The sequence below is a fragment of the Balearica regulorum genome, chromosome 4 (genome assembly GCF_011004875.1).
Source record: "Balearica regulorum gibbericeps isolate bBalReg1 chromosome 4, bBalReg1.pri, whole genome shotgun sequence".
In the NCBI taxonomy this organism is placed as follows: Eukaryota; Metazoa; Chordata; class Aves; order Gruiformes; family Gruidae; genus Balearica; species Balearica regulorum.
Window position 1 is genome coordinate 71953507 of NC_046187.1, and position 15348 is coordinate 71968854.

At 39.0% G+C, this 15348-nt stretch overlaps 1 protein-coding gene across 5 annotated transcripts in view; it reads right to left on the minus strand.

The window, feature by feature from the left end:
* Positions 1–3862: 3862 nt before the first annotated feature.
* HTT (huntingtin) overlaps positions 3863–15348 on the minus strand; it is a 90696-nt gene continuing 79210 nt past the window's right edge. For 3 of the 5 annotated variants that reach the window (XM_075752597.1, XM_075752599.1, XM_075752598.1), the window contains 3 exons: positions 14156–14318; positions 13322–13482; positions 12035–12390 (listed from right to left, as the gene is read on the minus strand). In XM_075752597.1, the coding sequence (XP_075608712.1) occupies positions 12177–12390; positions 13322–13482; positions 14156–14318 (538 nt within the window). In that variant the 3' untranslated portion in view covers positions 12035–12176. Of the gene's footprint in view, positions 3984–6682; positions 6759–12034; positions 12391–13286; positions 13483–14155; positions 14319–15348 lie in introns of those variants that run through there. The other 2 variants (XM_075752600.1, XR_012835426.1) reach the window with 2 other exon arrangements.

Sequence of the window (15348 nt, forward strand, 5' to 3'; positions counted from 1 at the left end):
GTGGGTGCCGGCGGAGCGGCAGGACACACCGCTCGCAGCTCACTGACGGGGCCGTGCTCCGACTGTGCCGGGGCGCTGGGTTTCATTTCACGTTGCTGTAAAAAAAGCCTGATTTCAGCATCCTTCTTAGGTACTGAAAGTATACTAAGAAGCACATTTTTGAAAGGAAAGTGAGAAGCAAAGCTCATGTCTAATATTTGGTGTAGAAGGGATGACTCTGCAAAATTATTCAAACATCACTTTGTTCAGTTGACATAAAAATGTATTTGAAGGCTGGTGATAATAGCCTTACTTTTATTTATTTAGTTCTTACATACCCTGATTTGCATTGCATTAGTCTCTGGAATCTTTCTACAGATCCAAAGTTCTCCCATGATGGAAGACCAGAGGAAAAGGTGATTGTGACCAGCGGAAAAAGATGTCTCATCATATTGTCCAGGAGCACTAGGTCAGCACACACATCAGCACACGCGTGAATGCTTACATTGCCTTCTGGATCCTTGATAGCTTTTGTTCGCAGGACAAATAGCAAAACTTTCAACTTAGGCATGAATCTAGGTGTAGCCATAAAAATTTCGTATATTTTCCTTTTTCCTTTACGCAAGTTCCAGAAAGAGTCTTACACCAGAACGTTCACTTGAAAAAGTAATTCTTTAAATTCCCTTTCACTAATGCTGTAGCCTTGTGTCGTTCTCTGCCCATAATAAAAAGAGCTTGCAGATCTAGACATGCCAGCAAACATTCCCTTCTAGAACGAGCCCCTCACAGCAGTTTAGCATTTATGTTTCTGGAATAAGCTAGATCAGCAAAACCCAAAAGTCTTCCATGTACAAAGAAGCATTCTGGTAGGCACAGCTATATGTTGATTAGATGTGTGATTCTTCCACCCTCTCCTCTTCCAGCTGACAAAGCTGAACTGGCTGAATTTAAGTTCAGCTCCACATATTTGAGAAGTTGAGGACCAGTGTCCTGTCTCCAACGAAGGCTGCGAGTGGTCACTGGAGATGCGTACAAGAGCAGAACAAGCATGTAAGAGAATTTCCCAAAACATTCTCTCAGCCTTCAAGTGTTCACAGCTCAGGAACTTCCCAAGGCAGATACGTTTCCAGTCTCTTTTTGAACCCATCTAAACCTTTAGCAACCAAACGTCCACAATTTTGGCAAGTTCTTCAGCTTAACTACTTGCTAAGTGAAAAAGCATCTCCTTTTGCTTGCTTTCAGCATGGTTCCCTCAAACTTCATATCATACTTCCTTCAAATTCACCAACATTGTTTTGGATGCCAGTTGCAGCCATCCTGTCCGAGCATGCATGGATGGACTGAGGAAAGCTAATCCTCACCTGGAGTTGAACCTGGTGAGGGACCTGAAGGGCTTCTAAGAAGTATATCAGCAGCAAAAGGCAGACAAGGGAAAACGTGGACTCACTGCTGACACACGGTAAAGTGACAAAGGACATGGAAATGGCTGTGGCGTTCAATGCCTTCACCACCTTGGCTGTCACTGGTAAAACTTGCTTCCAGGAATCCTGGTCCCACCTGCGGGAAGGTCTGGAGCAATGAAGACTCACCCTGAATGGAGGAGGATCAAATTGGGGAACATTTAAACAAAATGGACATCCATGAGTCCACAGGATGTGAAGGGATGCATTCGTGGGTGCTGAGGGAGCTGGCTGATATCACTGATTGGGGAGGCTCCTGAGGACTGGAAGCAAGCATCACTTCTGTCTTCAAGGAGGAGGACCTGGGGAACTACAGGCTTAGCCTTACCTCAATCCTTGCGAAGGTGATGGAGCAAATAATTCTGAAGTCATTTCCAAACATACTAAGGACAAGAAGGCGATTGGCAGTAATCAGTACAGATTCAGGAAAAGGTAATCATACCTGACCAAGCTTAGCACTTTCTTTAATGAAATGACTAGGTCAGTGGACGAAGGGAGGGAAGTGCAACTTGTTTATCTTGACTTTAGCAAGGCTTGAGACACTGTCCCCCCAACAGCCTCACAGACAAACTGATCAAGTGTGCGCTAGGTAAGTGGGCAGTGATGAGGTGGATTGGAAGCTGGATAAACTGTTGGGCTCCAAAGGCTGCAATCAGTGGCCCAAAGTGGATCGCAGTTCCTCAGGGAATAACCCGGGGTTAATACTGTGCCCAGTACTGATCAACGTCATCATCAATGACCTGGGTGATGGGGCAGAGCACACCTCAGCAAGTGTGCAGAGGATACAAAACCAGGAAGGGTGGCTGATGCACCAGATGGGTGTGCTGCCATCCAGTGGGACCTCAACAGGCTGGAGAAATGGGTCAACAGGTACCTCCTGAAGTTCAACTAATGGAAATGAAAGAAGAGGAATAATCCCCTGCACCAGTATATGCTGGGGTTGACCAGCTGGAAAGCAGAAAAAGACCTGGGGGACAAATGAAACACGAGCCAGCAACCTGCTCTAATTGACCTGCACCCTGCGAGGGAAGAACGAAGTGCACTGCATGGGTAAAGCAATTCTCAGGGCTGTATTCAGCCCCAGTATGACTGCATGTACGTAAGGCTGAGAGAACAGCTCAAGGATTGGACAAGACCAAATCATATCACAGAAATAAGAAACTATCCCTTTCCCAAAAAGAATTTTGGGCAGGAGCCATCTTCATCCTACCAAAACCCGTTTCCTAATGATTTCCTGACAGCAGGACTGCTAAGCACTACCCGACATTGCTAAATATTTAGCAATAAGCTGTGCAATACCAAGACTTTGACAATTTATCTCCAGTCAAGCTTTTGTTGGTTTTTGGTGTTTTGTTTTTTTTTTTTAAATTATATCAAGAGGTCAGTTTACAAAGCCAGAAACAAACAGTGTCTGATCAATCTTAATGTTGCATGTGTTGAACTCTGGTATACTACAATTGTATAACTTAAAAATAATGTCTTTTCAGAGAAGTAACTTTCTGGAATGTGATTAAGAAACAAAAACAACGCAAGAATATTACCTGTGAAAATTCAAAACATCAGGTTGTCACTAAGGGGAAAAACCTGCAATATGAGTAGGTGCAATAGTAACAAAGAAAAGCAGAAAAATTTTTACTTTTTTGATTGTCAGGAGAGGAAAAAAAACCCACACTTACTTTCCTCACCTAGATGAAAGGCACCAGTATATAAAAAAGAAAGATAGTTCTGGCCGACTGTGGAGTAGTAATTTACAGGGAAAATGGTAGTTCAAAGAACAAATAAAGTATTTATTCTTTTTATAGTCCAATATAAAGAAACACTCAAGTTAAAGTCTAATTATAAGGGTAAGAAATGCTACTAAGAAGCAGTTTCAAGTTCTGCAACCTTCCTTCATCTTGCCATCACAGCTCACTAAAAATGTGTTTCTGTTCCTTGCTGCTCATGGAGCCAGAGAAAACTAAACACAAAAGCTGGAAAAATGCTCTCGAGCCTTTAACAACAGGCAGGAAACATTTTCAGGCATAATGTGGTGAAGTGGGCACAGCCAGTGAAGATGACAAATAAGATCATGCTTCCTATCATTGCTTTGTCCCTGGGCTGTACCTTGCAGCCACGTTATAGGAAGCCATTTCCCGCCCTCTCTTCATCTCAAAGGCGCTCAGGCCCTTTCCCAGCAGCTGTCAGCCTGGCTCTGTCCTACAGTGTCCTCAAAGTGTGATAGGTGCCTCTCTGACCTGGGGTGCACCACAGCTGTTTGGTCTCAAGGGAGAAGACAGCATCTTCAAGGTCCACAAACTGCCTTGACCATATATATCCACGTGAAGGCTGCAGAAAGAAAAAGTAATGATGGGCAATAGAAAGCAATGAGACATCCAATTGCTTGGGGTTGGGATTATTTTTTGATTTTTTTTTTTTAAACAAACATTGATACTTTTCTCTGTCCATAACTGGCCATCAGCAGACAAAAAGGTCCTTTACTCATACATAGCACACACCGGGCTGCTGCACAGATCCTATCGTCGCTTCCTCCACCATGTTCTGGAGCTTTAGAGCAGAAAAAGAAAAAACTGCATGTCAGACAACCCTCATCACTACCTCTTTTTGGGTCCTGCTAAAATGTCACATCTTGATCATTATCTTTTGAATCAATGCCCACCTTTCGTGACAGACTTTGAAACCTTCTTCAAGATATGTCATTTAGGGCTAAATTCTTGTTTACAGCATTCAGCTTCCAGTTATCAGTTATTCTGTCTACATGAGATTTTTATAGCCAGTAAAGGATGACTGAGTACACGTGAAATACTAATCAAATTTGCTCTCCTGTCCTGAAATTTTTTTCATGTAATCAAGCTAGGGAGAGCAATCTAGTTTAATCATCATTAATTTGGGATTGGCATTTATGTTTCATCTAGAGTTAAGGCAGACAAACTGAGAACAAAAGCCGCATATACAAGGGAGAGCCAGACCTCACTAAGGAGTTAATAATTAATAACCACTTTGATGATATTTTACCTATCAGTGAAAATACAAAAGAACTTTAAGCACTATAAATCTTACTGCAACAAATTGAGTTCCTCATATTTTCACCAGTACATATGGTCTAGCAATCTTTTCAAGTGCAACACGATAATTCAACATGACTTCTTACAACACTCCATCGTCACCACTAGATTCATCATTGATTTCAAAGGTATAATATGCAGTTTGGATTTTTATGGATCTAAGAAACGTACATTTGCTTAATCCAGTCATCTGAGACAGCTCAAATCAGATCAAGTTTGCTGTATTTTTCCCACGCAGGGATGCTCTCGACCCCCACAGCAGACCAGTGGTAGAATTTGAAAATTAACCTGTCAGCATAATATAAGCCTCGGTTTTATCACTGATAATGTAACTTGGTCCCAGATCATGTTTTCTGAAACAGCAGGTTCCTTTCACTTTTACTATTAATGCTGCCTTGCAGGTTTCCCAGCTGCCAGATCATGTTTCTTACTTTTTTTTTTTTAACATTACCAGATGACACTGCAATGGAAATGGGCTCACAGTAACTCTGCAGTATATAAATACGTTACTTAAGTGAGCATAGGTAGAACAACAGAAGCAGTAAAAAAGCATAAAAACAGACAGAAATGCCATTTGTGAAAGCATTTGATTTTGGTACTAATGAAGATAAATATCTGAACAATCTTCTTAGGTTACTACATTAAGTATCAAAAAGTTGCACGTTTATTCAGTCGCCTTAAGATTCACTTCTTCAGGACCTGCAAATTCATTCATGAATTCCACATACTTTGGATCAGTCTTATCTTCTGTTACTTAGTCACGTACCAGTCTATTGATGATATACAACTTTTATTGCAAAGCATTAGCCATGTAAAATTTATTTATTCTAGGGGTCAGGGCAGAGGAAAGAAGGCAAGAGGAGGAGGAATGAGGTTAAGCCACGTTGCCAAGAGATGTAATGATCAGATGCCTCGAAAGCACTTAAAAATACCTCCCAGCTCTCCAGTATCCAGTCTTCATTTAAAACAGTGTTAGTTTGAAGCAGTTATGAATGCAAAGAAAAATGAGAATGAACAAAGTATAATTAAAAGAATATCTGCTCAAACTTGCCTGAAATAAAAGATGAATTGTGTTATTTTCATAGATGATAAATCAAATGCCAGAGACAGTATTTGAAATGTCAACATTAACAAGACATATCAAGAAGAAAAAAGTCAGCAAGCTTTACACTTGCATTTCCACTGGATGACAAGACAGAAACTTCAATCCCAGAGCCATTTAACAGCAAGATAAAACACACTTAGTGCCTCTATCCTCAAGGGGAGAAAGAGGTGGAAAAGATGCATTTAAGATTCTCATTTGGGGATGTTATTTCAAGTTTGGGGAACACTGACTCACAGTTTTACACTACACATAATTCCAGATGAGCTAGATTAGCAAAACCATACTATTTAAATGGTCTGACTTAACCTGGCTCGCAACTCTGTAGGCATCTGGGGCATGGTCAAAGCCAGCCCTCAGGGATGCATTTTGCTTGGAGCCCAAACACTGCAGCCTGGCTGAAAGAACTCCAAAATGTAAATAATGAGGTAAAACAATCAGGTTGCACTTGATCAAAATCTACCCATGACATTTGCAGTTTGAAGGATATGAAAACAGCACCTGGGGGGAGGATTACTCTTGCCATACTTGGATGTATATGCCATGGGAAAGAAGAGAAACAAAATTAAGGCAGAATTATGGCTGCAATAGAAGAGCAGGAGGTTTGGCTCAGAAAGTATCATTCTATATACACTACATAAACTTTTTCATGTTCTTACTTCCAACTTTTTAACAAACCTACAAGTTACAAATCTTTTCATCTCTTCAAACAGTTATGCAAAACTTATGGTATAATTATGGTATAATTCTACAAGCAATCAAAGCTTTTTGTCTTGTAACTGGGGTGGAGCCACGCCAATTCCAAAATGATGACTGCAATACTCTTACAGCTGCACTAAAAAGAAGAAACAAAACAATACCTATCCGGGACAGGAGAGGCAGCGAGAAAAAGTAGAAAAATTATAGTAAGTTAAAAAGTTCTAGTCTTCTAAGTGCTACACTTCATCTCCCTGTGCCTGGCAATTCTTCTTTAGGGATAATCTTTCAAAAAATTAAATAGGTATTCTTCTCTGAGTGACAAAAAGATGAAGGCTTTGTTATTCAAATAAATTGTCGACTCTGAAGACAAAGAAACTTACCACAAAACAGTTCTGTTCCCTGGCTCCACGGCTAAACCAAAAGGTGACAAGAGTAGCTGATCATTCGCTACTACCACTGACAAGGAAAAACAAGATGTAGAAAAATTATTTTGACTGAGAATGAAACCAGCACGTGCTTTGTACATTAAGCTACTACTTTAAAGCTTATTCCAGAATTTCCAGAGAACAGCCAAGCACTGCAAAGTTAATCAAAACAAGACATCTTGGAGCAGTTGAGTACTGCAAGAGATCCTCCAGTGTTCAGCAGCAAGACCACCCAGAAATTTCTTCTAAGATGCAAGCCTAACAGCTGGGAAACCAAGCTTAGGCAAGCTAAACCATTTCTTCTCCTGTGTAACATTATCCCCCCCAGGACCACTGCAGATAAATACACCCTCATTCACAAATACAGCTGTACGCTTCAATTGTGCGTTTTCTGATCTCATCTAGAATCCCAGAGAAGTTTTGGCAAGCATGACTATTAAATACAATTAAAAGCTCAACTGTGATACTTTGTTAATTGCAAACGGCACTGTGATTGTGAAGCATACCAACATTTGCAGAGAGTTCAAGTATTCTTGCATATTTTTTAAAATGCTCCATATTTGATAGTTGCTGAAAAGAAAAGATACTGGGGAAAAACTATAGTAAGAAGGCATCAAAACCTTTTTTAAATAACCAGAGAAAAATCACTTACAGTCATAGTTATATTTTATTTTATCTTTTAGTTTCAATGTGCAGTATCTTCAACATTTTTTTGTTTTTTAAACTTAAACATACATCTAAAATTATACGCTTTCCTTTTCCTTTGAGTACAATTGCTTTTGGGGTCAGGGCTCCAAGCTTTTGCTCATCATTGCCCTCAAACTATACAAGACAACACCATGGGGTGCGTGTCACATGCCGTTCACCTTATCCTTCGTCAGGTTGATCCAACTTGATGGTATGCGTACACAGACTGATGGGAATGATAAGCTCACACAAAATGCACGTGACAAAAAGCAGCGCATGCTTCACAAACGCTCTGCAGCATTTACACCCAGTTTACTTGAATACAGCTTAAACTTGACACAGGATAGAAGCTCTCCTGGGTACAACTGTGGGATTCTCAAGATTTTCAATGGATACTTTAAGGTAGCACGCACAAAGAGTTCACCTCAGTATTAGGTAAAATTAGCATGTTGGACTTCCCCAAAATTTTGCTACATTGCTTACTCTAGTTCTTACAGCAGCTTGCTTTCGTTTTAAAATAATTAAACTACCTAAAGACTACCAAAGTACTTTGCTCTCTCATAACTTTCATCAAATGTATCCTTCTAACCAAAATCATTTTAAAAGTAAGAGCAAAGCACTTACCATTGTCACCTAGTTATTTTCTACCTTTAGGAGAAAGTTTAGTTGGGATTGTACATGGAAAAAGTCTGCTTTATGCAATGAATATACTTGAAACAGTTCCCCTTTTTCTCCCACCCCATCCCTTTCAACCACTGGGTAAGATCCTGAATGACCAAATTTAATTAAACTGCTTATTGCTATATTTATTGCTCATCATACCGTAGAATTTCTTTTATTTAGGAAACATAAGTGCTTAGCTGTGACAGCTCCACAAAATCTTAAGACAAACCAGGTCTGCTGCTCTTGGAGAACTGTCTTTGCAGTGTTTTTGACACAACCTCCTTATCTGCTATATAAAGTTAACAGCCATTTAAAAAGGAGAATGGCGAGACAGAATGCTCTTAAGGCAAATCTACTAAATATCAACAAATTACTTTTAACCCAAAAGGTTCCACTTGTTCCCCACTTTGATCTGAATCTGTTCATTCATTACTCAGTGCTTTAGGAATGCTGCTGGTGGTTAAGAAACGAGCAATGTCTTGGTGCTGAGAAGGCATTCCTACCACAGCAAAAGTAATACACGATCACTTACTTGATGCTTTAGGCAAGAAATGACATCTGAGTATACACTTTGGAGAAGATTTAAATAAACTCACATTAAATTTCAACTGGCAAAGAGCATAAATAGTAAAGAGAATACTTTGAATCCCACAAATAAGAACTGTTTTACAATGGGTTGTAGTTTCCATCTCACTCTTGCACTCAGTGCAAGGGAGCGGGCATGCTGAAAATGCAAGCAAACATTATTTACTGGGCCAGTGGGTAGCTGGCCCAAAAACTGTTTAAAAAAGTTGGCTAGCATACAGGTTCCTAGAGGAGGGCCACGTTATAGGTATAGTAAAGTAGGTTCTTTGACAACTGAACTGTAAATGAAGTTTTAATCTGTCTTAAGAATGCTCCCAATCATGCCATACTTCTAATCTTGCAAGGTCGTAAAGAAGCCAGTTCCACTGCAGAGCACATTAAAGAAACTGTTTGCTTTAGTTAGCCAGGACATCAAATGTAAATCTTAAGCCAAAACATATTTCTACCTGTTCTCAATGAAAAACTGAACAGCCTGATTTTCAGAGTTACCTTTCTGTCTACAGCAAGTTAAAAACATTCTGGGAAATAAAAATTTGCCTTAAGTCAATCTCAAGGGACAAGTGATGTATTTTTTTGTTTGAAATCCAACATCAGCATTTCTTAGTGGCCACTGCGTTGCTGTTACTAGAAGCAGGCAGGAGTGATTTTAAATATTATTTCACTCCAAAAGAAGTGAGGGTGGGGAAAGCATGTCTAGAAAGTAGACAGAAAAGCGTGCTGCAGGTGAAGTGTTAGATTTGAAGCACTACCGGTGTGTGTATCCACACTAGGAAGACCCTTAAGTTACATTCCCTTCAGGTCACTGAGGATTTCCTAAGAGGAGGTGCCCTTCTTTAGACACATCGGACACATGTTTCAGGAGGTATACTATGACAAAATCTCCAAGAGAGGTTAAAACAGATGGAGTTATTACTACCAGTGAATCTGTGTGAGGGTAGAACTGACTGTGTCAGCTCTAAAGCTTGATGAGAAACAGATAATGCCAATATTTGCTTGAAGGCCAGCAACAGGCATTTGAGGGAAGGGGGTCTGTCACATCTGATGTTTTTCATCTAGCCATGCTGACTGCTTTGTTCTATGTATTCCTTCACTGGTTGGAGAGATTCTATGGCCAGTTCCAAATTGGTTTGTAACGTTTCATAAAGGGGCTTGCTCCTGTTATCAGAAGATAAACTAACCAGTATTCCGTGTTAATCATGAGGAGCTTAAAATGATGAAGAATTTAACAGTTTGTAAACACAACATATCCTGTTAATATGGTGAGAATATGACTAACCTGATGCTTAAAAAATATATTAAAATCTATTTTAAATTTTGGAAAATAGCTTACAAAAATATTTTCACTTAAACTATATATCATACAAAAACTGACTGGTGTGTGGGTTTACAGTACAAAACGATTATTGGTGGTTACAAAAGGGAAGAGTGATCTATACTACCCTTAATGAAAGCACAGGGCATTATATCTCACTGCCTTGAATTAGTCTCTTATCAGAATTAAAATAATTTCCAATATAACTCAAAATCTTTCAAACAGTATCTATTTTATTAAACTTTTTCTGAACTCCTGTTCAGTTTCTTTAAAAATCACCACAGTGCCGTGGCCCAAGAAAGAAGAGTAACCCAACTAAGGGCAGAAATAATTGCTCTAGATAGTAAGATCTGTAGAGTGCTAAATACAGCAACATCTACAGTTGTTTCTACTGCCCATACTAATGGTTTCATCTACCATAAGAGGAAGAGACACCAGTAGACAATTCCTTTGTAATCAATTTATGGGCAGAAGCAACAATTTTTGGTCTAGATTGGAATTAGTTTAAATACATGGGTTTAATAAATACAAATATACACATCTGTATACATTAAATGTTGTCACATGTGTATAATTTGAACATATACATTATATACAGAAATACGTACAGTACATGCTCCTCCTGACAACACTATCTCATTTTGCCAAGTGTCACCAAAAGGTATGATAAGAAAATGAAGAGAGGTTAAATACAGGATGTGACTGAGAACCAAGGTATCATTTCTCTATAATTAAAAAATGATAAGAAATACAACTAAAGACAAATGCTGTGCTAGATTTCCCCATGTAATGCTTAGGAATCAATGGAGTTCCCTGGGTGGTGAGTAAAAGCTAAATCGGGCCCTGTGTAGTGTCCTAAAATTCATGGATATTTGTACTGTGTTTGTGTCTAAAGCATTATGTATACAACAGGTAATAAAAGAGGTTGTGTAATCTAACACCTTAGCCAGTCCCAAAGTAGACCACAGCAGCCTTCTGATTCTTAACTGCTAGCATAATTTTTTAAAAAAAGAGAGTGGTTTGAATCCAGATGACTCCATGGTCTCAGATAGAAAAGTTCAAATGGTTATTGACTACTGGGGAGCTTGCACCATTTTGTCTCTTAAAATGCTGTGCAGCAAATAAGAGAAATTTCTTAAGTATACAAAAGGCTGATCCAGAGTAACTAGTCCTCTCTTTTACTGTTATGTCTCAAAATAAAGGAATTCAAAAGAAGCTACAGTAAAGTGGATCACAAGAATGCCTCCTTAGTACAGTCTCTCAAGACAAATTAATCAACATACTCCAGTTTTAAAGCACTTTAAGAAAAAGAGAGATGCAAAACAAGATGTAATCTGTACATTAAGATGGATTTCCAAAAGGAACATGAATTCAAGCACAAGAAAAAAAGAAAATGAGGACAACACAGATGTCAAGACATTCAGTAGCGTGGCTTCTGTTCATCTCAAATTACAGCACAGCTCATGCACCACACATCTTACAATTTTACATACTGTACATGATATAGAAATATTTAAGTTAAAATTTCTTTTACTGATATACTGTACTCAAATTTTAAATCCTGAGAAGAAAAAAGAAAAAATGTGTGGTTATGTATGTGCACTATATCTGCGATATCACCAACACATACACCACAGGATATCAGAAAGTCCAGAGAGAGGAATTACATGCTGGAAGTGTAACTCATGAAAGCCATTTTCTCTTGTCCTTGTTTGGGAGAGACATTAGGAAACAATTTCTATTCTGTACTACACAACAGTATATACAGGTGCTTAAAACAAAGACATTTTCTAATGACTGCAGCTTGCAATAACAGTCTTACTGTCGCTTTCTTACCAGCTGCAATACAGTGACTTCAGCTGAACATTAGGAAGAAGAGTAATACCAGTTACCTTGCACTGTAGTACTTGCTCATATTTTACAGTTAGTAAATGCATCTCAGGTTAGTCCCAAACACCATTTGAAAAATGCTGACAATTTTTTTTCCCCTCACAGGTGCCTGGTGTCAACAACAAGAACTACACTAGACTTTTCAGGTGATTTCCAGTGCTGCAGAGCCCTTGTCCATGCAATCTGGAAGTAAAACTGGCAGGTCCATATTTATCACAAATGCAACCCCAGATACTTTCTTGATCTTGCATTCCCCATAATTCATATCTGATTCCAACACTAGTCATGCAGTTCAGTTACACATCAGGATGTTCAACATGCTGTGACCTTGTGGGCATTTTGCAAACAAGTTAGCAGGCGATGATAAGGGGTTCCTGGAGATGCTACCACCTCAAACACAGACTGAAAGGCCCTCCGATCTAATTCTTCATCTATCTGATGTCGGTAAAAGTCTATGGCCACCAAACAGAAGATGTTAACATCCACTTGCTCAGATTTTCCCATTCTGCTGATAATATGTGGAAGACTAAAATATAAGTTAAGGTCATAATATGAGAGAAGTTGCTCATCTTTTGGTACAGCACTTTAAACTCTGCTCTCTAATAAAATGGTAAATTTTTGAGTTCACCAACAATGTTAAAGTGCAAAATACTGTCATGTATCAATTAAACTGCTACTACAGAAATTCTATTTCTTCATTCACTTCTTATCCCCAGAAATTCATTTTAACCCAGCAATAGTTTTCTTTATCCACTGGAGCAAACAGTGCAATCAGCAGCACAGTCACAACCGCCGACAGCCAGAGAGCATTGCTGAGATTAAGAGTCATTAGGAAGTTTCAAACATTACATATGGCCACTTTTTTGCCCAGTCATGAAGTGCAGCAGTTATTTTTCTGTTTGGTTGATTTTAAATAAATCCAGCACTGATACCACTTATGTCTTTTGGCTGTTCCAACTTATCTGGCTGGTATCATTCCATTGCCAAAGCTCACTATTACTGCATGCACCTCCAGAGGGACACTTGCAAAACACTGTTTGTATGTGGAGGATACTTTTCTTTGAGTTTGTTCTCTTTCTTTTTTAAAAAATATATTTTATCTTGCAGAAGGAATATAGAACAAAGCTTTTAAACGTCACTGCAAAGCTATCTGGTGAAGCTTTTAAAAAGTCCTTCAGAGTAAGGACTTTCCCAATCATCTTTCATAGTCACAAGGAACAGATCTTAAAACAGCAGTTTTAGGTAACTTCGTTCTCATAATCTGTTTAGAAGTTCTCTCCCCCTGCCAACCTGAGGCATCAATAGCACAAAGTGATATAAACCACTACTAACTGCAGTAAATCTGCATTTTTATGTGTGTGTTCAACTTGTACTCTTATCCTCCAAGGCTATCAATGTGCTTTACAGAATCACTATAATTACCAAGAAACAGCACACATTCAGTCTTTTTAGGATACATTGCTGAAATCCATTGACTGGTGGAAGCACTGACAAAGAAACAGGAAAGACTCCACATAGCCATTGCCACAGGTGTTCTTTGGGTGAAATTAGAGAGAGACAGCATCACCCAGTCACGGACCATGGAGGACTGTCCACTGCTATGTAGCGTCTGGAATACCTGCAAAAAAGATTTTACACAGAAATAAAGACATGGTAGATGGACACAGGAAAGAGTTTAGTTTCTCATGTAAAGGTTCTTCCCAGCTACAAAGCTCTGAGGTTCACAAATTGGATTTCTGGAGACAACTCTGAGTCTTAACAATTAACGAACACAACGCCTAGACAAAGAGATTCTGCAAAAGACTCAGCCAGGATCCAACTGGACTCACAACATCTGTGCCAAACTGAAGCAAGCATACAGAAATGCAAGACTTGTCTGGTGCATCTATTTTTATAGACCAAATGTGGTGCAAATGTGCACACTCAAGTGCTGCACGAGTCCAGTAGGTGCCCAAGAGGAAAATACCCAGAAGCCCTGGGTCCACAGGAGCTCGATGGTAGAGTTCACAAGGCCAGATGACCTGGGCTGGCTCCTTGAGATCTAAAGAGTCTGAGCACCAGGACCACAAGTACTAATTTTCTCTTTATTTTCCCATTATCAGTGACTGAACTGTACTGCTGTGAGCTCTTGTCTTCTGGGCAACATGGTGATTCTAGCCCTCTAACTGGTTTGTTAGATCGATAACAACAAAACTGACAAAATTGATATTTGCCCCTCCAATTGAGCTGTCAGTTATTTAAAAATCTTCTGAAACATTTAAGAAAAAAAACCCCACAACACACAACACTACCTTATAAACTACTGTTGCCATGAATTGCGGGTAAGGCTGCTGATTGGATAAAAATTCTCCAATAACTTTATTCATTACGTCTTGTGGGGGGAAAAAATCATCAAGGAACTGTGGAAGGATCCGAGCCACTACTCTTGCTTCAAAGGGAAATCCCTTCCTGATCCTGAAAATAATAAAAAAGAACATATTTTATGATTGAATTCCAGTAAATATCTCATTCTTTTCCAATTTAATTGGCAATAGAAAGAACATTTTACTGTCATCTCTAGATAGGCAAAAAAGTCTTCAACACTGAGGAATCAAAGTTTTCATATAATCTTACTTTAACAGTCTACCCAAAGAGGTCTATCAAAGCTATTAGAAGTTGTTACAGGTGTCATGTCCATGTCCCCCTCCCCCCCCCCTTTTTTTTAAACAGTCAACATTTTTTGAAACTCTGCAATTTAATAATAGGCATGCTGATAAAACTAAACAAGAACAAAAGAGGACAGGGAGATCACTACTCCTAGTTATCAGAGAAAAGACCATTTATAAGCAGAACACTCATTTCCATTTGTAAGATATTTGCATGTTGGATGACCAATATATTGAACAGGAAAAGCAAGTTGTGCTGCACTGTAAAGAGGGGAAGAGATACTCCAACTTACAAACAATTTTATTTAAATAACACTGATTGGAAAATCTTCCTAATAAAGGCTGCATCTGTTGATGTGTCAAGATCAAGTTACAATCGTGTGATTATTCCCTGCAAGTTATTTTCTGCTTGTATTCACGTTTGTTTTGCTAACTCTTATGAGTGGTATTTTCAAATGCACTCAAGCACTGCTCTAGTTCTGTTCTCACTGAGGGCACCCTCATCCAGTTTTATGGAAAAAACAGTGAACACTTCAAAAAATGTAAACCATCATCCCACAAACTACTATGCAAAATCTAACATGCTATGCTCACTTAAGACAGCTTGAGATTGTCAGATCAAAACAGGGGGTTTGAAATATTTCCATTAAATGAGTTCCATGTGAATACAGAAGTTTTCCTGTATGCTTCCACTGCAATTACTTAACAGCCTTGGAAAGAGCAACAATTGGGTGGGGGAAAGGGAAAAAGGTTTTAAACTCTTAGGGTGGTTTGAAAGATTGTTTCCCGTAAACTAGATTTATATCCTTGATTATGCAGAAGACATCCTGAAAAGCACT